Source organism: Vitis vinifera, chromosome 15 (genome assembly GCF_030704535.1).
Source record: "Vitis vinifera cultivar Pinot Noir 40024 chromosome 15, ASM3070453v1".
NCBI classification, from domain to species: Eukaryota; Viridiplantae; Streptophyta; class Magnoliopsida; order Vitales; family Vitaceae; genus Vitis; species Vitis vinifera.
In genome coordinates this window covers 14816850-14841189 of record NC_081819.1, presented here as the reverse complement: position 1 = coordinate 14841189, position 24340 = coordinate 14816850, and the positions used below count along the sequence as shown (strand labels likewise).

Below are 24340 nucleotides of genomic sequence, written 5' to 3'. Positions count from 1 at the left end.
TTCAAAGCTTGCTCTTTGAGGTTTAGGCTACCTTGTATACATCCTGTATGCTTTGTGGCTGTTTGCCTTTTGATAATATACTTCTTGTTTACTTATCAAAAAAAAATATTTTTTAATGAGCTTCTTGGGGTAGGACCATTTCTCTCTCATGAGTTTGAATGTATAAAAACACACATTTAAGTGGTGGATCTCAAAGTAGAAACAAATGTAATGAATTCCATTTTTAACAGGAACAAAGAATTTCCTTTGTCGAGTAAAAACCAAATGTAAAGATCTTCCAATATCCTCTTAGAATCTTGACATCAAAAGGAATCTTTTGGATCAAGTTCCTTTACCCCTTTTATTATTTTTCCTATGTTTCTTCCTTTCATTTTGCCAACCTTGATGAAAGGCCTCAGACCTTAGGGCCCAATGGTTCATTTCCTATGCGTCTTATTATTATTATTATTATTATTATTATTATTATTATTATTATTATTATTATCAATTATTAGTACAATTACATAAATAATACCCTTTGAAAACAAATTGCAAAATAGAACCTTAATAGGCTAGCATTCTCTTCTTTCTTTCCCATGTCTATCCCCCTTTTTTGAATTTAATTTTTATTAGAAAGTATGAAAAATAGTTGAAGTTGTATGTATTCTTGTATCGTTGTATGGCATATCATGTCATGTATTATATATGTAGCTTAAGATGCACTTGAGAAAATATATGACTTGGCCATGTGTATTAATTTCCTTAAAAAGTAGTATCATATTGTTCTATCATACTGGGTATTGTAAGTTCTTAATAGCTATGCTTTTGGTTAAGATGATCATAGGTTTCTTTCTTATATCATATTCCTTTCTGCTACCATTATTTTTATTGCTAGTTGCTTCTAAGATTCAATATTTTCAATTCAATGTGCTTTATACTTTAATAATATATAGAATGAATTTTGAATTTTTTTTATTTCGTTCCAGGAAGGAAATGAGTTCTTATTATCTTGAACATGCTAGTGTCCATCATATCCAGAAACACTTCGATTTTTTTGAGGAAGAAGCCCGCTCCTTGCTTGCTTTGGGCCTTGCAATCCCTGCGTATGTTTTAGAACTTTCATCTCTTATCCATTGTCTAGGATTTGTAATATAATTCTTTTTAAAGTTAAAATTTTATGTGCACCATGCTAGGTATGATCAGCTTCTGAAGACATCTCATGCTTTTAACATCTTAGATTCTAGAGGCTTTGTGGGAGTAACAGAGCGTGCACGCTATTTTGGACGGATGCGGAGGTGCGGCTACTCTTTTGGATTATGTCCTGAAAAATATTGTTGCAGTCATTCCTATGCTATGAGTACATATAAATATGAAGTAGAAATGGTATGAATTCAGTATTCAGAAAAATTGAGGTTGCAGGCATGTTTGCCCTTGAAAATAGTATTAGTGTGTGAACACAAGAAAAGGAGAAGGGTAATTTATGTTTGAAAGGTGAATCTCAATAATGGACTACACCTAGAGGAGGAGGAGGAGGGGGGGGGGGGGGGGGGGGGGGGGTGTTGAATAGGTGTTGTTGAACTATAAAAAAAATTTCCCAACAAAGATTACCTAATCTTAGAATTTCTCAATGTCAATAAAGTCTTTTCCAACAACTTTTCAAGAAAGCATAAAATCCACAAGCAAGTATGTATGCACCAACACTCTCCCAACAATTTATAAATGCAATTCACATGCAAATGCTTTAACACTCAAAATTAATTCAAAAGAACAATTATCTCCTTAACTCATTTTAATTTACTATAAAATATCATTAACCAAAATGAACAGAAAAATTATTGAAGATATTCCATGGATAATCACATTTTTTTTTTTTGATAGGAAACAACAAAGAAATATATTGATAGAATTAAGAAGTACAAAAGAATGATGAGGAATCCTCCCACCAAAGAAATCTAAACAACAAGAATACAAAAACAAGAAGCTAAAAGGTAAAAACAACAAACATTCTCTCTTAGTTAGACCATCCCATTAGAGCTACACACTGCTAGCCAATCTAGTTGTAACACATTAAGGGGAATGCCCTTAAAAACCATGGAGCAAAAAGCCTAAAGAGAAGCAAGGAAGTGAATGGAATCCCATAGATTCTCTGAATTCCTAACTTTATCCTCAAATATCCTAACATTACTTTCCTGCCACACAACCCAAATTAAAGCAATGCACACAGTTTGCCACAATACTATGCCTTTCTTGGATTTTCCAAAACCTTTATAATTGATGAACATCATGTCAGAAATGCTTCTCGGGGGGACCCAATCCATCTTGGCTATTTGAAATAATTTGTGCCACAACCCCAATGTCAAAGAACAGTGTAAGAAAAGATGATCTATTGATTCTTCATGCTTTAAATACAACTTACAAATGTCAGGACTAAGAGCTTTGTAGGGTCTTCTCAATTATAACAAGTCCCTTCTTGTGTGCCATTAACCAGACAAAAGACTTGACCTTAAAAGAGACTTGAGAATCCCAAACAAAATTAGTAGGGAAAACTAGAGATAAATGAGAAAGGTGGGATAAGGCTAGAAAAAAAGACTTGACTGTAAAAAACCCTGAAGAAGATAAAGACCAGGATCTCGCGTCTGAAACCGATGGGGATAAATGCAAACAATCAAATGAACGCATGAGGCTTTTTAAATCTTCTATCTCAGAATCGGAAAGGTTACGATAGAAATTAAAGTTCCAAGAGAAGGGACGAGCAGAAACGAGAATTGAAGATATGAGAATATTTTTATCTGTGACTACTCTAAATAGTCTTGGATATTGGAAACCCAAAGGTTGGTCCCCCCACCGAAGTCTTCCCAAAAGCAAATTCTTTCTCCATCTCCTATCACAAACCGAGTATACTTGGAAAAATATTGAAAGACTTGGGCAATAGCCTTCCAAGGGCAACAATGTGACCATCTGACTATGGTGTTGGCATTCCAACTATTAGAATATGTCCCATAAATGCTTAGAATGACCTAATGCCACAGAGCTGAACTCTCCCTAGGATACCTCCACAACCATTTCCCTAAAAGAGCGAGATTCATTAGAGAAATCTTCCCAAACCCCAATCCCTCTTTTGCCTTCGGTTTACACATTACATCCCAACTAATAAGATGATCTCTTTTACATTCCCCAACCCCTGACCAAAGGAAATCCCTTTGCAATCTCTCAATTTTTATAGCCATTGAAGCGGGAATCTTGAACAAGGATAGAAAGTAGCTAGGAATGTGGGAAAGGCATGACTGGATAATCACACTTATTTCAGCTCATATATCTTCCATTCATCATATATGCCCAAGTAACCAATGATATCAAAAACTGAAAATAAATCAAAGAGTAGAGAATGAGAGAAAAAGACAATAACATCAAATTTTAACGCAAAAAACTTCCGAAGTGATAAAAAATCACGGGCCTACAACCGATCAAGAACATCCACTATGAAGAGCAAAAACTGAATACAAGGTTTTACCTAATTCAAGCCTACCAATCCTTCCCGAACCACTTGACTAGTACTCTCCACTTTCAGCTTCTCACCTTCTTTTTTCGAAACACACTTGGAGTCCACACCAAACTCGATCTCGGCCTCTTCTTGAATCCACACAAGAAGAAATTGAGTTTTTACCCAAACCCAAATAGATTAGAAATTGAGAGATGAATGAATGAAGAATCAACCCATTTTTTTCTCAAGAAAATCCATGGAAAACAGTTTGGAAAACAATAAGAAAGTTGGATTTTCTTGGCAACCAAACACCCCAAAATACGAGAGGAGAAGAGAACCAAAGGGGATGGCTGCAGCTGTGTCTCTCTCTTTCTACGGCACAGGAAGCAAATTTTGGGTTTTTTAAATGAAGGAAGCCTTTGATCCAACGGATGAGATTTCATAAAAAATGTGTAAGTTGGATTGATCTGCCCCTGAACCTGGATCGATCCAAAAATAGGGGAACGAAAGCCTTTTAGCAAAAAATATTCATCCCAGCTTTCTTAACTCTTTTAAAGATGAAAAACAAGGTTGATTCACTTCATTCAACACACACTAGGCTACAAACCTCGGCCTCTTAGCAAAGTCTTAATCTTCAAGGGTCAAGTAGACCAAAAAGGAATTGGAAAACTGAGTTAGGAGACACTTAAGAATTTTGTCCGGAATTGCCAACCTAGCTAAACACTTACAATGTTCATTCATTAATTTGTCAATCTTGAGGTTGGTGGCATATTTATGCTTTAAAGTGGTATTAATGTGTTATCCCATTATTTGTGATGTTACAGTTTATGATGTATTAGGCATTCATATATTTTTTAAGCAGTGCAAGAGAAGTTTTCTTTTTTCCTTTCCTTTTATTTTTCTACTCTCTCTCTCTTTCTCTGTGTGTGTGTGGTGTCTGAAGACAAGAACAATTAATTTTAACTTTTAACTGCTGGTAGCATATTGGATCTTAATGTTCGGTTGACTTGGAAGTAAAAGCTATACTGGACCTTGTGTATCCATGTATCAATGTGCAAAGATGTTGATAACTGTGTAGTTATTTTATATCTTTTTTTTGGCTTATCATTTTTTTTTTAAATATTATTAGTTATGGATAAGCCTTTTTCAAGTAGCATGTTCAACTTCATGTGTTATGCCCAAGGTGATGTGGAATGTTGCTTGTAGTAACTTTATTAGTGTTGGCAGCACTTTGGAATTCCTGAGTTTCTTGTGTATTTACATACATGCATGCACACATTTTCTTTTGAAAATTCTTTTCACTTCTTATCTTTGCTTTCTCTTGTTGTTTTTATCAGTTTAGCTCGTCAATGCGCTCAACTTTGGTTAAAGACCAGAGAGTCACTTGGACATCCACTGGGCACTATTTCTGAACCTGATCAGCTGGTTTGTCCCAAAGAGATTCTGGAGGCAGCAGTCCAAAGGGTTAGTTTGTATTTGTTGGTGACTTGCATTTTCTTCATTCATTTGCAGTTATCATGGAGGAATTTTATCAAGCCATTATTGTATTTATATTTTTGTGCATTCTACTTCTCTTTTTTATTTTTCATTAGTCTTACTCTTTTCTTTTTGCTTTTTTAACTTTAAATTTTTTATGTTGGGAAAATTACAATAAATTCTTTTGAGGTTGGTAAAATTATAAGGTCACCCCTTACTTTTTGAAATGAATAACTGACTGCTTCTTGGATTTAATTTTATCTGCGAATGATTTATAATTTTCCAAATACCATATGTGAAAGTCCAAGTTCTTTTTTTTTTAAATTCCAATTTGAAAAGACAAAGTTCATTTATTTATTTATTTATTTTTATAATTATAGATTAGTTGCCAATTATCCTCTGGCTTACCTCACAGGTGCATGAGGATCCAAGGTTGTTCCTTCTTGAAATTGGAACGGAGGAGTTGCCCCCTCAAGATGTGGCTAGTGCAAGCCAGCAAGTATGTAAATTTATTTCTCATGAAGCAAATGTATCTGCTTTCTAGATACTCCTTTTTTTTTTCCAATTTACTTGTGGGGTTTTCCATACTTTATGTCATTGGTCCCTTTGTCCGTCCTTTTAAATCCATAGGAAGATGTGCTTGTTTCATTTGTGTTGTCATTATTTTTAGGCTTATTTCTTTGAATAGAATTTTATCTTAGCAAAGCTTTGTTGTACCATTGTAGAGTTATAGTTTTGCCATTTAATTTGTATTTGCTGAACTAGGCCATGTTGGTGATTGCAGCTCAAGGATTTAATCATGCAGTTGCTAGATAAACAAAGATTGGGCCACAGCGAAGTACAGGCATTTGGTACACCACGCAGATTAGTGGTAAGACTATGGATTCTTCCTCCTTTAGTAACTTATTGATGACTTGGTTTGTGTATGTTATTAGACTTTATTGGTATGCAGAGAATGAGACTCTTTTCATTTCAATTTAAATGAGGAAAATTTTGCACTTGATGATGTGGTGCTTAGATGGGCTCAAGACCATGTGATCTTGAAGAAGCCTGAAAGGTGGATTACTTTAAATTTAAGTCAGAAGGCCCACTGTTCTGCTGAATTCATATTTTTTCAATGCAATCTGCATTTCACATATTCTCAAGTTCACTAGGCTAAGTCCATCTAATCATCAGGAATGTACACAATCCCAAAGGTGTTGTCCTAAACTGTTTGAATTAATGTGGTTTAAGTTGGATTGAAATTGACTAATCTACTTATTGAAATGGACTCAGCTATCTTAGTTCAAGAGTGGCTTGTTGGTCTGATCAATCTTGAGCTTGTTCAGTCAGTAATATAAATACAGGTTGCTTCTTATAAGGATCTTAACAATTTTCAAAGCTTTTTTTATCGGAAAAATCCCTATTAATGCTAAGATTAAAAATAAAAACTAGAATATAACTGTAATGAAGAGAGGACAGAAAAACTAAATTCATGTGATGGAGATCAGATCTTTTTGATTGTAAACAAACTATTCATTGATATGAATTTTAAGCACAGGTGAAAACTTGAAATCAAATCTTACTATTTCATTTACCTAATTTCTTGAGCAAGATATTGGTTAATGTTGGCAATGACCATTAATTAGTTATTGCAACATAGCTCACTAACTTGTTGAGTTTGTTATCATTCCTCATCAGCTTAATATGAAATGTTTGGCAAGTGTCTTTGGGGCTAAATACATATGTTATTGTAATTGCAAATTTGCAATTAAAAGATCATCTGTAAACTGGATTCTTGATCTAGATGAGGTGAATGGGTCTAATTATAAAGTGTTAAAATTTTATTTATTGTGATCTAGTTACTACTCTATTCCGGTAGATTTATACTCCAATTGAAATTGCTTAAAATATATCACAATTGAAATATCAGAATAGATTAATTAACTTAGAATGGCATCTGTAGCTCAAGTTATAGTATTTAAGGAGCTTTTGTTTTGTTTTGTCTGTTGTTCTTCCTTTTTTTTGTTTGTGCAGCCCAATACATCTGTTCTGTTCATGGGATGTGCCCCCTTTGGCACTTTCTAAATATAGTTCCTTCATCTATTTAAAAAAAAATAAAAATTCTATGATTGGTATTTTTAATCCAATCATAACTGATCAAAAAAAATATTTTTAATCCAATCATAAATAATTATGCAATTAATTTACAAAAACTTGTGGTTTTTTTTACATGGGAAACCCTTCTGCGAAAAACCATGGGACCCTATCTCAAACAAAGCAATCCAATATGAAAACTCAATATGTAAGAAATATTTTTAAGTGTATTCATTGGTTACCCAATTTGTTTGTGGATCTTGATGAGTTGTCTTCACAATCTTAAAGCTTTTAACTCTTCCAATATGGGTCCATGTTTCTCAGCAAGCCAAATCCATAACTTGTAAAGTGCAGCTTCATTAGCATGAGACTAGCACCCAACACTCAATTCAGGAATCAATTGTTTGAATCCATAAACAAATTTGGGCTCTTGAATCTACAAGCTCAATGCTTGAACCTTGAAGCAAACTTAAATCCACGAGCAATGAGAGAAAGTCTGGTTCTTTCTATATTCTTTAAGGATATTTCATAATCTCTTTAAGGATACATTTCTAGAATTTTTAGTTGTCTTTCAAATGTGTGAGCAAGAAGGATGATGAAGGGTCACCTTGATGGGTTATGATTGGCCTAAGGTCCTTGAGCTCGAGAGTACTAATCTTGTTTGCCAAGTTGATGAAATCCTTGTAAATAAGATGGCTTAGAGCTGGAGAATCCTTAGATGCAGATAAGAAAAGACAAGAAAGGTCAAATGGCATAGAAAAAAGCAAAAGGGCAGCGACAGGGACATCTCTGGAGACTAGGTGCCTTTATACATTTGAAAAATTACCTCCCTAATCTCCTCTTCTTGAAAAGTTCTTCATAACCATCTTGCACTAGTCTAAAAAATGGGAGATCACTCTAAACTTTGATCCTCAATCTTAGAGATTGTCTGCACTTATACTAGATGATCTCACTAGATATTTAGGTGTTGATCCTTTATCCTTTTGATGGACTTGATCAACTTCTTCTTCTTCCTATTGTTAAGCACCCCGTGAAATAATTTAGATTCTAAAACAACTCTCCCTTTTTGACCCATTTCAGCCTAGACTTTCATCTTTTGACTTACCTTTCTCCCATTTCATAATTTCTCTTTAAACTTTTACTTTTATTGTAAGAGATATCAGTTTTACCATCAAGTGATCCATATTCTCAACGACATCAATATTTTTAATGTCCTTGATTAGCCATGACTTTTGTTTTTCTAGAAGACCAAAAGTTTCTTTATTTCTTACTTTTTTTTCTTCTTCTTAGAAAGAAACAAATCTATTAATTAAGAAAGAATAAAACATGAGAAGGATGAGAAATCCTCCCCATGATAAAAAAAGCCTAAAGAAACCTCCACTATACAAAGTGGGCTATACAGAGGAACAAAAAAGCCTATACAAGTATAACATCTTTTGATCTTTAGGCCCAACCCTTGGATATACATATCGAAAGCCAACTAAGTTGAATTACACTCAAAGGATAGGGTTTAAAAATGTCGGTACGGTAAGCCCAAAAAGAAACGTGGAAATGAAGCAAATCTCACATTATCTTTGGTGTCTTCCAAGTGTCCTAGAAAATCCAGTGTTCCTTTCTCTATATAATCCACAAAAAAGAGAGACATGGGATCCTCCAAATGGTCATGCCTTTAATAGAGTTCCCAAAGCACTTGAAACAAATCACCATCATATCGTGGATATTGTTTGGTTGAACCCACGCCATCCTAGCTTGTGAGAATATCCTATGCCACCATCCCAAAGTAATTGGACAATGTAAGAAAAGATGATCAATCGTCTCTCTACTCCTCCTACATAGGATGCACCAATCAGGGCTAAGGGCTTTGAATGACCTCCTCAAATGTCGCATGTCATTGGTATTTAGCTTCTTATGTGCCATTAACCAGACAAAGACCATGACCTTAGAGGGGACTCTTGATTTCCACAAAATATTAGTTGGGTATAAAGAAACAAAATCTGAGAAATTGGATAAGGCTAAAAGAAAAGATTTTACTGAAAATACAGTGGCCAAACCCTGAGAATTGAAAACAAAACAGTGGCCAAATCCTTACCTTATGCTATAGGATGAAATAAGGCCACTCAAAAGCTAATTTTGTTGTTTAGTTCCTCTTCCTGGGCAGAATGAGTTTTTGGCTCGATACGAGTTTTTGCATAAATATGTGCCCATCCTAACTTGAGACTTGTCTCTCAATCCAAAGCTCCATAAAGATCTCTCCAGATTTTAGTAGTTGGAATAATCTCAAACCTGTAGGGAGATGGACCCTGCCTAATTGGGTTAGCTTCCATCAAGATAGGGCAATTGGTCAGAAATTGGTCTAGAGAGCACTTCCTGGATGATATTGGGGAATCTTGAGTCCTTCTCTGTTGGGATCAACAACTTGCTAACCTTATTACAAATTTGGTGTATGTTGTATGTTGTATTTTTGACCTGGTAAAAACCTTGCTTTTGTGAGGGAGGCCAACCAACCTTCAATCTCTAATTAGTTCATCGAAGGCTTTCCTGCTTGTACTGATTCTTGTCGCCAATCCCCCCACCTTATTCTAGAAGTAAATTTTCTTGTTAGGAAATGAATTTTAATTTTAATTTTACACATTGGAAAAATCATTGCTGCATAAATAATGGCATCTACACGAACTGATCTTTGGCTTCAGTCATTTTATTAGAAATTAAGACTTGTGGTGCATTTTCCATTTGGAAAGAACTTCTAAAAGAATGGTGGTAGCACTGGTATTAGTTTGCTTATAGCCAAGTAGCCATTAGTGTATTAAAGTGGTGGAAGCAAGGTGCAGTTGTAGTGAATTGGTGGTCTTGCGATGGCTGCAGTGGATTTATTGGTTATGGTTGACATGGTGCAAATGTTGCAGTGATGGTGGTTCTGATGTGATGCAATTGTTGGTGGCGGCAGTGCACAATATGGTAGCGATTGCAGTAGTAATGGTGTCTTTATAGGGTATAATTGCCCACCTGATTTTATTTTTTTTGTTTCAGTTTTTCCTACCTTTATTTAAGGAATGAGGACTTTAATCATCCATATTCAAGTTAAAATGATATGGAAACATAAAATGTCTATTAGATTTCATTTACAGTTTGGGTTGGGGTTGAGCTCTGTTTTGCGCCTTGTGCGTGGTTCCTATTCCTGTTTCTCTGTGGCTTTGGCACATGTTGTATACTTACTCCATGGTGGCCTTGCTCCCCTCTTTAGCTAGACAGCTTATGTATACTATTTATCATTGACATATCAAAAAAATGTTTCTGTAATTGCATTTCAGCCAACTTAGGTATTCACAATTCTGCAGGCCAAACTGAATTGGGTTTTTGTTAATTCTTCTTCTTCATCTTTATCTTTTTGGTTCTTTTTTCCACCATCTTTTACTGGGTGTCATGGACTTAGGTGTTTTCAAAGTACACCTGTGACACTTAGACAATTTAAGACACTTGAAGTTGCTAAGTCAACCTTCCCCAAACTTAGTTTGCTATGCTAAGCAATGTGTTGAGAATTGCATTATTTTAGGAGATTTGATTCAGTCAATTTCATTATTTTAGGGAGCTAAATCTAGGATTATGATTTCCAATTCAAAATTAATTCTTATTCTAGATTAGGTTGACAATTGTATATTTTCCTTTTTGAATGTCTTGTATGGGCAATAAATATCAAATTGTATAGAAAAAAATAAAGATTCAATCCATATTTGTTTACATAATGTTACATCACATGGAAGATAGAGTGAACAAATGAAGCAACACTAAACAATGAGGCTTTATTACTCAAGAATACTTTACAATGCCTTGGAAGCTCTCAAGTGCTTGGTGCCTTAGCCAAATGGGACCATCATCCATTTATAGGTACCATTGGAAATCTCTAGAACCTTGATTATCATGCTAGAAGCTTCTATGTACAAGTCTATTACAAGAGTTTTCAAGAACTCTCTAGAATACTCCACACAACTCCTTCAGTTTTCCCTACCAATTTCGTTTGGAATTCTCAGGTCCCTTTCAAGGTTAAGTCCTTTGTCTGGTTGGTGGCACACAAGAAGGTAAATACTAATGACTTGCTACAATTGAGAAGACCTCACAAAGCCCTTAGTCCGGATATTTGTAAGTTGTGCATGAGGCATGGAGAATCAGCAGATCATCTTTTCCTACATTGTTCTTTGACATTGGGGTTATGACACAAATTATTTCAGTTAGCCAAGATGGATTGGGTTCCCCCGAGGAGCATTTCTGACATGCTATCCATCACTTTCAGTGGCTTTGGTTTATCGAGGAGATGGATAGTTTTATGGAAAGCTGCGTGCATAGCTTTAATTTGGGTTGTGTGGTGGGAGAGAAATGCGAGGATTTTTGAGGATAAAGCAAGAAATCCAGAGAGTCTTTGGGATTCTATTTTTTTCCTTGCTTCTCTTTGGGCTTTTTGTTCCAAGGTTTTTAAGGGAACCCCCCTGATTGTGTTACAACTTGATTGGTTAGCGGCGTGTAGTTCCAATGGGTTGGTTTAGCCTAGACTAGTTGTTCGTTATTATAGTGTAATTTCTGATTTTTGGTTTCTTGTAGACTAGTTTTCTTTGGTGGGAGGATTCCTTATCCTTCTCTTGTACTTCTTTTTTCTATTAATATATTGCTTTGTCGTTTCCTATAAAAAAAAAAATACTCCGCACAACTCCAATGACTGCTACCCATTTATGGATATGTGTAGATGCCTTTAAGTCTCTTTAGAAACTTCTTACACTTATATAAGCTTAATTCGGACAATTTTGGTATGGTGCTCTGTTTGGATAGCCTTGTGAATGTGAATCAGGTGATGTTGAGCCTTGAATGAGCAGTTAAAACTGATCATCACTTTATATTCAGCCTACTCTCTCCTCAGTCTGGGTTTTTATACATACTACTATATTATTCAGATAATTTAGTGAAAAAAGAGAAGTATTAAAGCATTCAATTTTCTTTAAAATGTGAGGTTTACATGCAGGTTATTGAGTGAAGTTAATCTAAAAAGATTTTTTCAATCTAACTCTTAATTTGTCACTAGGCCTCAAGCTTGATTCCTTTTCTTTCAATGTTTTAAAATGTAGTTCATTTATAAATGCTTGTAAGGTAATGACAGTTCCTCAAAGTACCAACTAAAGTTTCTTAGCCTCTTTATATCTCAATTATTAGTATGAAAGTAAAAAAGGATAAAAAGAAGGGGAGAACCTCAACGAAGTTGGAACTATAATATCCTATCAATATTAGTTGACGAAACAATGTAAAAGTGATGAGTGAAGTAAGAAAAAGAGATGTTATTTTATTTGCATAAAATTTATGATTCAAACCTGTATATTGAAAGGTTTATATGCATGATGTTATATTATGAGAACACTACAGATAACACTATTGACGATGGGGCCTGGTTCTAAATTACTTTGTGAATGATCCCATTTACAGGTTTGTGTTAAGAATCTCTCTACCAAGCAAGCGGAAAATGAAGTAGAAGTTCGAGGACCTCCAGTTTCTAAGGCATTTGATGGTCAAAGAAATCCTACGAAGGTCTTGCCTGTCTTGCAGTTTTGTTTGCAGGGACTTCTGTGCTTAAGAGTAGTTTATTTTTGTTAGTAGCATTGTACAACATCAGTATTAGAAAATGGGAGAATTTAGATTTTGAGCATGTGTTATTTTTGCAATGTGATTATCTTCTTCATGACAACAAAATCCATGCCTCACTTTGGTTGCTTTGTACTTAAAACATCAATTATTTGTTGCTACCTGACGTTGAATTTGAATTGCTATTTAATCTTTTTTTTGTTACTTCATGTCAGGCTGCTAGGGTTTTTTTTTTCCTGCTTTTCTTCATAACAAATCCATGCCTAATTTGTCATCATGGATACTGATATTTCATTGTTTTTTTATACAAGTAGAATCTTAGATTTTTACTTAACCATATCTTATATGTTGTTACCTGATATTACATATGATCTTTGTCTTGTTACTTCATGTCAGGCTGCTGAGGGTTTTTGTCGTAGATACTGTGTATCTCTGGACTCCTTATATAAAAAAGTTGATGGTAAGTCAATATAGATGCAGACATAAATACAGTATTTTTAATTTCGGGTTCACTAATTTTCCTCTCTATGGGTTTGCTTTGTTTCTTTATATTTTTGTGTTCTGTTGACTGTTTTATTTCTGCACTCTCTATATATATGAACCTTATAAAGTTTATTCTGGGTTAGTTTATTACTTTTCATGTTTGATGACATTTCACTCTTCTGTATCATCTAGTACTTTTTTTTTTACTGTGTTAAACATTCACAGCATTTATTTTAACTTTCTTGGATGGTGAGCTGGTTGCTGAGTTTCTTACAGTGTTATGTTATTTTCACTTGATTGCATTGGCAAAATATTCCAAATGGTCTTCAATAATTGATAAGTTTTATTTTTATTTTTTTAATTCTATTCTTAATTTGATTACTCTTGTGAACTCATTGCATGCATAAATGATTTTTTCCCCTCCTTTACTTTGGCTTTAAAATTTATGTATTTAATGCTTGTTTAGATACACTTTCTATTTTCTGTTTTTAAAAATAGAAAATTGTAGTAACTTGTATGTAAAATTTAGTAACTCTTATATAAAAAATATAGACTTATCCTATGTTCCTAAAAATAACTTTTTAAAATTTGAGGTAGTAAAAGTTCTTTAATACCTCAATTTATTTAAAAATATTTTTTTAAAAGTCATTATCCTTTTAAGGTAAGTTTTAAACAATTCTTATATTACATATAGGAGTTACTATTACTTTTTGTTTTTAAAAATAGAAAAAAAGAAGTATGTCCAAACGACACCTTATATATTTATTTATGTTTCTGTGTTTGCAGGGGCCGGAATTATTTTGATTTTAGTTGGTAGTGGGTTATGTTGAAAACTACTAACCATCCATCTATCTGTAATTAGTTTGAAAACCATGGGATGGCAGATGGGGTATATTAAAGGGTGTACTAGCATATACCTCCTACCAGGACGGTCATTTTATGTCTCACAATTGGGTTGTGGGTGAATCTTTGGTTGGGAGTCATTCATTACTTTGATGTTATTTTAAATATGTAGACACAAAAGCTTGCACTTATTTCATAGATACTGTTAGGTAGTGTACAATTATTTCAGTTATTTACTTTTCCTTTTTTTTCCTTATTGTATTGTGGGTCCCACTAACATGTATATATATATATACCCAAGTTCAATGTGTATTATTAATAGTTTTTAATAACAAAAATTAGGGATTCTTCCTTTTCTCTTTTTTCACATGGTATCAGAGCCAGGGGAGAAAAAAACCTAATTATTTCCGGTTTCTCCGTGAATCAATTCTGGGAAACCTTTCAGTGACCGTGTTTCATTCCGGTCACCTTTCCCATCTTCTAAAGCTTTCTGATCAACCGTATCACCGTCAGAAAACCCTCACTGCCGGCGACTTTTCCGGCGAAGTCCTTTTCTGACACCGACCATACCATCAGGTGCGCAAGGAGGAGATCTTCAAGTTTTGTCAAAGCACCGGAGGGAAAATCTCAGTCACGCGCTGACCACGCGCGCTTCTTCTCCGGCGGCCTGAACCTCACGCGCCGGCGTGTGAGGGCGTGTGGAGCACTTTCCGGCAACGCGCTTCCACCTTTAGCCTCGCCTGATGCCGTCTAGCCACTCTCCATCTGTGCTTGTGCCATCCGAGCCCTGCAAGTGCATTTTTTGGGGTTTTTGTCTCCGCCGGCCGTCTAAACAGCCTTTCCGGTGACCTCCAGTGACTTCCTCTCCACCTCGAGCACTGCATGTGTCTTAGGAAGTGTTCTTTTACCCTTCCAATAGTGCCACATTTGTTTTTCTTTACTATTTGGTCTCTCATAGCCGCAAATCCTCGGTTTTTCTTTTTTCAGCCGCGATCTGAAGCCGTATTAGGGCTCTCTTCGATCCAAACATATTTCGTTCTCCAGATAAGTAGATATGACTACTAAAAGTTCCATTTTTTCCTCTGTTATATTTGGATCTCCAATGATTACTTCGGAGAAATTGGTTGGCAGTGAAAATTATTTGTCCTGGTCTGCCTCTGTGGAGCTTTGGTTTATGGATGAAGGTTATGAGGATCACCTTGTTACGTAGGAGGCAGATATCCCTGAGGTTGACAGAGTACAATGGAGGAAGATAGATGCACAATTATGTAGTGTGTTATGGCAATCAGTTGATCTTAAGATTCTGCTTCATCTTCGGGCCTACAAAACATACTTTAAATTTTGGAATCAGGCGAAAGGGCTATACACGAATGATATCCAACGTCTTTATAAGGTGACTTCTTCTATTGTCAATGTCAGACAACAAGACATGAATTTATCTACTTATATTGGCCAGATTGCCTCTCTTAAGGAGGAATTCTTGACCGTGATGCCTCTTACTACTGATGTTGGGGATCAACGAACACAGATTGACAAATTCTTCATGGTTCTTACGCTTATTGGCCTCCGTCCAGATCTTGAGACCGTCTGCGATCAGATTCTTGGCAGTTCCTCCGTTCCATCCTTGGATGATGTGTTTGCTTGCATTCTCCGTATCTCCTCCACTCAGACTTTGCCATCTGATAACACTTCAGATTCTTCTGTGTTAGTTTCTCAAACTAACTCTCGAGGAGGACGTAGTAGTAACCGAGGTAAAGGCCAACGTCCTCATTGCACCTATTGCAATAAGCTTGGCCACCCTCGTGATCAGTGTTATCAGTTACGTGGGCGGCCTCCCCATACTGCTCACGTGGCCCAGTCATCTGATCCTCAGTCGCCTCAGCCTTTGAGCTCCTCCACATCTCAGGGTATTTACCTCACTGACAGTGAGTATGATGACTATCTTCGCTATCAGGCCACCAAGTCAGCTTCTGTTACTTCTGTTGCCCAGACTGGTAATGCTTCTACTTGTCTTACCCACACATCTTCTCTTGGACCTTGGATTCTAGATTCTGGCGCTTCTGATCACATATCTGGTAATAAGGATCTTTTCTCTTCTATTACTACTACTTCTGCCCTACCTATTGTTACCTTAGCTAATGGTTCTCAAACTGTGGCTAAAGGCATTGGTTTGGCACATCATCTCCCTTCTCTACCTCTCACTTCTGTCCTTTATACTTCTGAGTGTTCCTTTAATCTTATCTCCATCAGCAAAATCACTCGTACTCTTAACTGCTCTATTACTTTTTCTGATAGATTTGTGACCTTGCAGGACCGGAGTACGGGGAAGACGATTGGCATAGGACGTGAGTCTCAAGGCCTCTATCACCTCACCTCACCTCGCCTTCAACTCCTGCAATTTGCATTTCCACTGATGCTCTCCTCCTCATCCACAGTCTCCTCGGCCACCCTAGTCTATCCAAGTTCCAGAAAATGGTCCCTTGTTTTTCATCTTTGTCGTCACTTGCGTGTGAGTCCTGTCAACTTGGGAAACATACTCGTATCTCGTTCCCAAAGCGTTTAAATAATCGGGCAAAGTCTCCTTTTGAACTTGTCCACACTGATTTTTGTGGTCCTTGTCGGACTGTGTCTACTTTAGGATTTTAGTATTTTGTCACTTTCATTGATGACTATTCTCGATGTATTTGGTTATTTTTAATGAAAAATCAAGCTGAGTTATTCTCTATTTTCCAGAAATTTTATGCTGAAATCCAAACCCAGTTCAATATTTCTATTCGTGTGTTACGTAGTGACAATGCCAGGGAATATTTTTCTGCACCATTTACTTCATTTATGTCCCAACATGGGATCTTTCATCAGTCTTCTTGTGCTCATACTCCTCAACAAAATGGGATAGCTGAACGTAAGAATCGACATCTTATTGAGACAACTCGTACTCTCCTTCTCCATAGTAATGTTCCTTTTCATTTTAGGGGGGGACGCTGTTCTTATAGCATGTTATTGGATTAATCGTATGCCCTCATCTGTATTACATGATCAGATTCCTCATTCCTTTCTTTTCCCTGACCAACCACTTTATTTCCTTCCTCGTGTTTTTTGTTGTACTTGCTTTGTTCATATTTGCACTCTTGGATAGGACAAACTTTCTGCCAAAGCCACAAAATGCATCTTCTTGGGATACTCCAGACTTCAAAAGGGTTATCGTTGTTATTCCTCTGAGACTCATCGCTACTTTCTCTCCGCTGATGTTACCTTCTTTGAGGACTCACCATTCTTCTCCACCTCTGAGTCTCTTCCTGTTTCTAAAGTCTTACCCCTTTCCATTATCTCCCCACCTGATGCAGTGCCTTCTCACCCACTTCAGGTTTATCATCGCCATCATCGTGTCGCTGTTCCTCCTTCTTTGGCCGAGGTACCTGCTGACTCACTTCCTATCCCTTTGGCTTCTCCTGCCCCAACTCTGCCTCCTTCTGCTGACTTACCCATTACTCTTCGGAAAGGTAATCGATCTACTCGTAATCCTCATCCCATTTACAATTTTTTGAGTTACCATCGATTATCTTCACACTATTTTGCATTTGTTTATGCTATATCTTCTGTTTCTCTTCCCAAGAGCACCCCTGAGGCTCTTTCCCATCCAGGCTGGCGACAGGCAATGGTAGGTGAAATGGATGCTTTACACTCCAATGACACTTGGGATCTTGTTGTTTTACCCTCTGGTAAATCTACAGTTGGTTGTCGTTGGGTCTATACGGTTAAGGTTGGCCCTGATGGTCAGGTTGATCGCCTCAAGACCTGCTTAGTTGCTAAAGGCTATACTCAGGTTTATGGTTCTGGTTATGGTGACACTTTCTCTCCCGTTGCCAAGATAGCTTTTGTTCGTCTATTGCTCTCCATGGTTGCTATGCGTTCTTGGCCTTTTTATCAGTTAGATATTAAAAATGCTTTCCTTTATTGGAATCTTGCTGAGGAAGTTTATATGGAGCAACCACTTGGTTTTGTTGCTCAGGGGGAGTCTCGTTTAGTGTGCAGGTTATCAGTTAGATATTAAAAATGCTTTCCTTCATGGGGATCTCCTCGAGCATGGTTTAGCCGTTTTAGTTCTGTTGTTCAGGAGTTTGGCATGTTTCGCAGTACAACAGACCATTCCGTTTTCTATCATCATAACTCTTCGGGGCAGTGTATTTATTTGGTAGTTTATGTGGATGACATCACAATTACAGGCAGTGATCATAATGGTATTCAGAAACTAAAGCAACACCTTTTCACCCATTTTCAGACTAAAGACTTGGGGAAACTCAAGTATTTCTTAGGGATTGAGATAGCTCAATCCAGTTCCGGTGTGGTTCTTTCCAAAAGGAAGTATGCTTTAGACATCTTGGAAGAAACCTGTATGTTAGACTGTAAACCGGTAGACACTCCTATGGATCCAAATGTCAAACTTATACCAGGACAGGAGGAGCCTTTAGGAGATCTTGGGAGATATCAGCGACTTGTAGGTAAACTGAACTACCTCACCATTATTCGTCCGAACATTTCTTTTCCTGTTAGTGTTGTTAGTCAATTCCTACAGTCACCATATGATAGCTATTGGGATGCTGTAATCTGCATTCTTCGATATATCAAAAGCACACCAGGCCAAGATGTGTTGTACAAGAACAGAGGTCATACTCAAGTTGTTGGTTACACAGATGCAGATTGGGCTGGCTCCCCACAAATAGACGTTCCACTTCCGGGTATTGTGTTTTTATTGGAGGTAACCTAATATCCTGGAAGAGTAAGAAACAAGATGTAGTGGTCAGATCTAGTGCTGAAGCCGAGTATCGAGCTATGACTCTGGCAACATGTGAACTCATATGGCTGAAACATCTTCTTTAGGAGTTGAGATTTGGAAAGGATGAACAGATGAAGCTCATCTGTGACAACCAAGCCGCTTTGCATATTGCATCCAATCCAGTCTTCCATGAAAGAACAAAACACATTGAAGTTGACTGTCACTTCATTAGAGAGAAGATCGCATCAGGATGTGTGGTGACTAGTTTTGTCAATTCAAATGATCAACTAGCAGATATTTTTACTAAATCTCTCAGAGGTCTTAGAATTAAATACATTTGTAACAAGCTTGGTGCATATAACATATATGCTCCAGCTTGAGGGGGAGTGTTAGATAGTGTATAGTTATTTTAGTTATTTACTTTTCCTTTTTTTTTTTCCTTATTGTATTGTGGGTCCCACTAACATATATATATATATATATATATATATACCCAAGTCCAATGTGTATTATTAATAGTTTTTAATAACAAAAATTAGGGATTCTCCCTTTTCTCTCTTTTCACAGATACATTCATTTGTTTGGTCACTTAGCCTTGGTTCATATGGTGGATATATGTATATAATTATATAATTTGTTAAGAGGGTCGGTTTGGTGTGAAATTCTTAAATTCGGGTTACGGCCATGTTGCCCCTATTCCTACATGTCTAATGTCTAATTTGATGGCTAAGTGGAATCGATGTGTCACTCTAATAGTAAAACTTCCGGTTTGTTAAGAAGCATTTGGAACTTAGGATGTCCTCCAAGGAGAATCCTAAGGTATCACAACAGCCTGCCCCAATCTTCTATTTAAACTTCAATCCTTCATTTAACATACAATGATGGCTTGAGAGGTGCATTACTCACTTGTTACTCGTTGGTTTCCATTTAGTCAGAAATATATATACATATATACATATATACATATGTATAATTTATTTATTTTGTATTTAAGACTCTTCTTGTTGTATGCTTAATTGTATTACCCTCATTCAATCTCTCATGTAGTCCTCTATGTCCCAAAGTCCTTTCTACAAGCTCATTATCATGCTAGTCACTCCATTATTACCTCTTCCTCTTGATGATAAAATTTAGGTTATCCGGGTAATCCTAAAAGGGCTTGTCCACAAAAATGCATTAAGGATCATTATGGAGAATAATTCTCAAGCATCATGGGGTTTCCATTGGTTTTCAACCTTGGCACTCTCTTTCAACACAAGCACGATAGTAATTACCTGGAACATTCTTTTATGCGCTTGCCCCAAGCCTATCTTACGGCATAGGGGAGTTAGTTTCTTGGCAGCAGCTCATACCAGTCTAATGTGCCTTGTTACCTAGACTTGGTTGACACAGTCAAAATCTACTGAACGATGCTTATATTGCATAGCAAAGGCCAATTTTGTGTTCTCCATAATCCTTTACTTGATAAAACCATATACTTAGAGCATATATGCTCCTAGCCAGTAGGCATCACTTAAATTGTGGCTGAGTTGCCTTATGACCAGGGAAGGATGGGTAGTGCCTCCATTCTGAAAGTGATTAATATTATTTCAACTTCCAATTCTTTAGTCCCTCCATATGAACAAAGCTTCACTTTGTTTAATAGGCAATTTTAAGTGTTTCTCCAGCTGAATAAAGCTTCATTTTTTTCCTTAATGCGTGTAATTTAAGTGAGCTTGTGGAAGATTCTGCTGCTATAATATCTTGGGTGTCTAATAGGGAGAGAGACTCATGTAAGTTTAACCAATGGATCTGCAAAATCATAGATGTGCTAGTGAGGTGGGATGTTCCTTCTCTTGAATTTCTCGTTCAGCAAATCAAGTTGCTTCTCTTGATTCATGTAAGTTGCTTATCTTGGGTGTCTAATAGGGAGAGAGACTCATGTAAGTTTAACCAATGGATCTGCAAAAGCATAGATGTGCTAGTGAGGTGGGATGTTCCTTTTCTTGAATTTCTTGTTCAGCAAATCAAGTTGCTTATGCTCACCCTTGCCACTTGAGCCAGACCTTAAGAACAAGAAAACTTCACTATTTTGTCTTTGATTATATTTGTTGTGTTCAAAATTGATCTTTTGCCTTCTCAAGTCTGGGATAAGCACCTCCCATAAGCATTGCTGTATTATTCCGTGAACAAGTGGCAATAAAGAAGTGTTTCCAATTGCAGGGAAAACAGAGTATGTTTATGTTCGTGTAATGGAGTCTGCTCGACTTGCTTTGGAGGTTCTATTCCTGAACTTTCTATTTTTCTATTATTATTGTGGAACTTTGTTTACTTGTAAAGAAATTTTTTGATGTTCTATCTTTATTTATTTATTTTTGTAGTAACGCCAAAACAGATTCATTTATCCTATAAGTAGTTGGGACAATGCATCATTTGAGTTGAGTTTTGCTAAAAGATGCAAATCCTCTACGCTGTGACTAACATTTTCAATAGTTATTAATTTTGCTTTTACTTCCCTTGGAATATATATTTGCATATTTTGATATATAGAAAATATTGGCTCATAAATGTTTCCAAAATTAGGTTTTTTACTCATGAGTATATGGTGTAAAAGTAAGTGGGGTCAAGCCCAAACAAGATTTGAGTAATGTCCTATCTCATCAATACTATTAATTTGTGTAGGGGATAATAACTAATTATTAGGTATTGAACAAGCCGCATGGTAATCTAATTGATTATGACCGTTTATGCAGCATTGTATGTCTTGTTGCTGATAACTAAATTCCATTATTGTTTTTTTGTGTAAGATTGTGATGCATAAGCTTTGCACTTGCATTACAAATAAAACTTGGAATGGTGGTTCCAAATGTTGCATACATGCAATTTAAATAGAATTCCTTGTCATATGGCATTGTTTATCCTAAATTAGTATAACAATATTTACATTCAATAGATCTATGTGGAGAAATCTTGACAACTATATTTCTTTGCTAATATGGCTAGGTTTTATCCGAAGATTTGCCTCGTATCATTGCTAAAATATCCTTCCCAAAGTCAATGCGATGGAATTCCCAGGTGTGCATTAATTTAACTTATAATTTAAATTTAAATGGATGAATGTTTTGTATTCGTTATTTTCTTTTCTTTTCTTTTTTTCCTGTAACTGTCTTATTGGTTGAGTTATAATATTTGTTTCTCTCTCTCTCTCTGTTTTTGATAAGTAAGCAAGGAAATATTATAAATAAAAAAAGCTATAGACCAAGGCATGTAGGATGTATACAATGGGTACCAAAAGGCATTCCAAGAACGAGAGAGAACTCTAATTAAAGGCATTGAGCGTTATTCCATGTTCATGCTAGCCCAACATACTAGATTTCATAGGAAAGAAAACTTTAGCATTTGAACCATCTGCTTTACATTGTCGAACACTCTTTGATTCCTTTCATTCTAAATTGTTCAAAAAATGCATAGGGAGCAGCTCTTCAAACCTTCTTGTATTTTCTTCCACAAAGGAGCTATGCCAACTTTAAGGAGTCCTCTTGATTGTAAAAGGTAGGACCCACACAATGTCAAATAGTGAGAATAGAAGCTCTAATAGTGCCCATACTTTGTCAAGTGTAGTAGAATATGATCTATTGATTCTTCTTCGCTTTTGCAAAGGAGACAATTGTTCGTCAACAACCATCCTTTTGAAGCTGATCCGAAGTCAACACCTTATCCTAACTAGCTTTCCATACAAAAGAAAAAAAAAAAAAAAAAACTTGCTTTTGATAAGACCTATGAATTCCAAATGATGCCCACTGCGAAAGAAAGAGCATGCCTTGACTCCAAAATAGAATATAAAGATTTGATAGAGAAGACCCTATTCCTAGAATCGATCCATACCACTCTTTCTTTTTCTTCCCTCTTCATGGACCTTTCTTGAAGCCTTAAGAAAAAAAAAAACCTTTATAATATCTATCTCCTAATCATTCAAGTGTCTAGTGAAACAAGGATTCCAATGGCCTCCCTTCCCAAATCTTCCAACACTTCTGCCACCCAAACCTCTTTTGATGATGCTAAGGCATACCAGGAGGGGAAAGACATACAAAAGGGTGTGTGCGTCCTTGTATCACCTATCATTCCAAAAACTTCACCTGCCTGCCGTTTCACCTCAAAGGATACTCAATTGCTAACCAAGTCCTATTTTTGTTTTTTTGTTTCTTGTTTTTTGTTTTGTTTTTTTTTTTTTGTGTTATTTTTTTATTTATTTATTTTTTATTTTTATGTTTTTCCATACCCCAACTCCCATATCCTTCCCTTGATTTTCAATACACCAACCCCCCTTATCCTCTCCATATGTTCCCTAAATGACCTTTTTTCCAAAAGGCTTCTTTTTCTAAAGCACAATCTCTAACTTCATTTTCCTAGGAGAGCACGATTAAGGGAACAAGGACCTTTGATGTAGCATGTTTTATGGTGTTTTCATTATATGTCAGTAGGAAAATAATAGAAAAGATGAAGCAAAGTGGTCAACATGTTTTATGGTGTTTGAAATCCCTAAAGTGATCAATTTACATTCGAAGAAGATTTAATAGAATTCTTGTTGGGTAATAATTTATTGTCAAAAGATGCATTTATTGAAGTGAGAAAATTTACTTGGACATGAGAAATGTGGTTCAGAAATTAAAAGACTAACTCATATGAATAGAGTGTTGGTTGGTAAAAGGTTGTGGAGGTTTGCTTCTAAGAAGAATTGTCTTTAAAGACAGGTTAGTCTAGGAAAACTTAGGAAGTTAAAGAGTCTGTGTGGTGCTTAAGGGAGGTAGGGGAATTTCCACTCTTTTTATGTTTGCTACTAGAGAGTGGACTTGTGCTAGGTGGAAAAGAGTGACAATTACTGAAGTCTTGTTTCTTGAGATGGTTTCATGTCTAGGAATTGGAGACAAGGAGTAGGTTCTTAAAGCACATTCATGCTTTGCCTATAGAGTCGCTTGGAGAGGACAAGCTTATGTGTGTGTAGGGGAGAAGAGGAGCTGGGTGGGGGTGATGCGGGAAGCAAAGAATAAATTGCTCTATTAAGTCATTCTACTCTTCCTCTTTTTATGGCTTCTCTATTCAGTTCCTTGCAATGGAGATGTGGAGTTTGTTGCTTTCCTTGAAGACCTGTGTTGGGTTGTGTGCAGAGCTGTTTGGAAGAAGAGTTTTTCAGTTGACCAGCTCATGAGAAGGGTGTGGCACTTGGTTTATAGGTGTTGCTTGTGCAAGATCCAAATGGAGAAGATTCTTGCTGTTGACCAACTCATGAGAGGGTGTGCCCCTTAGCCAATAGCTGTTACTTGTGCAAAGTCGGGAGGAGTTTGCTAATCATAACTAAATTCTCTGTAAAAATGGTGTGTCATGTCTTAAACTAGAGGTTTAAGACAAGGAGATTCTCTTTCCCTATTCCTTTTCACTATAGCATCTAATGTATTAGGTAGGATGATGTTAGGAGTAGAGGAAAACGTCTTTTAGAGGGGGTCTAAAAAAGCTCGGTTTAAGGGAAGGAAATGGAGGAGTGATTTCTTGAAAGTAACAGAAAAAGATTCGATGGAAAAAGACCCTTGAAATCCAACGGCCAACCTTTCTCATCCAGGATAGGAGAGGGAACCTTT

At 36.3% G+C, this 24340-nt stretch overlaps 1 protein-coding gene across 2 annotated transcripts in view; it reads left to right on the top strand.

Annotated features, from left to right (window-relative positions):
• Positions 1-24340, top strand: part of LOC100246137 (glycine--tRNA ligase, chloroplastic/mitochondrial 2) — a 114752-nt gene that overhangs the window by 26329 nt on the left and 64083 nt on the right. For both annotated transcript variants that reach the window (XM_002270738.5, XM_059742999.1), the window contains exons 10-18: positions 966-1082; positions 1173-1274; positions 4798-4924; positions 5352-5435; positions 5721-5807; positions 12473-12574; positions 13025-13088; positions 20931-20986; positions 21711-21782. In XM_002270738.5, coding sequence (XP_002270774.2) covers positions 966-1082; positions 1173-1274; positions 4798-4924; positions 5352-5435; positions 5721-5807; positions 12473-12574; positions 13025-13088; positions 20931-20986; positions 21711-21782 — 811 coding nt within the window. The remainder of the gene's footprint in view (positions 1-965; positions 1083-1172; positions 1275-4797; positions 4925-5351; positions 5436-5720; positions 5808-12472; positions 12575-13024; positions 13089-20930; positions 20987-21710; positions 21783-24340) is intronic.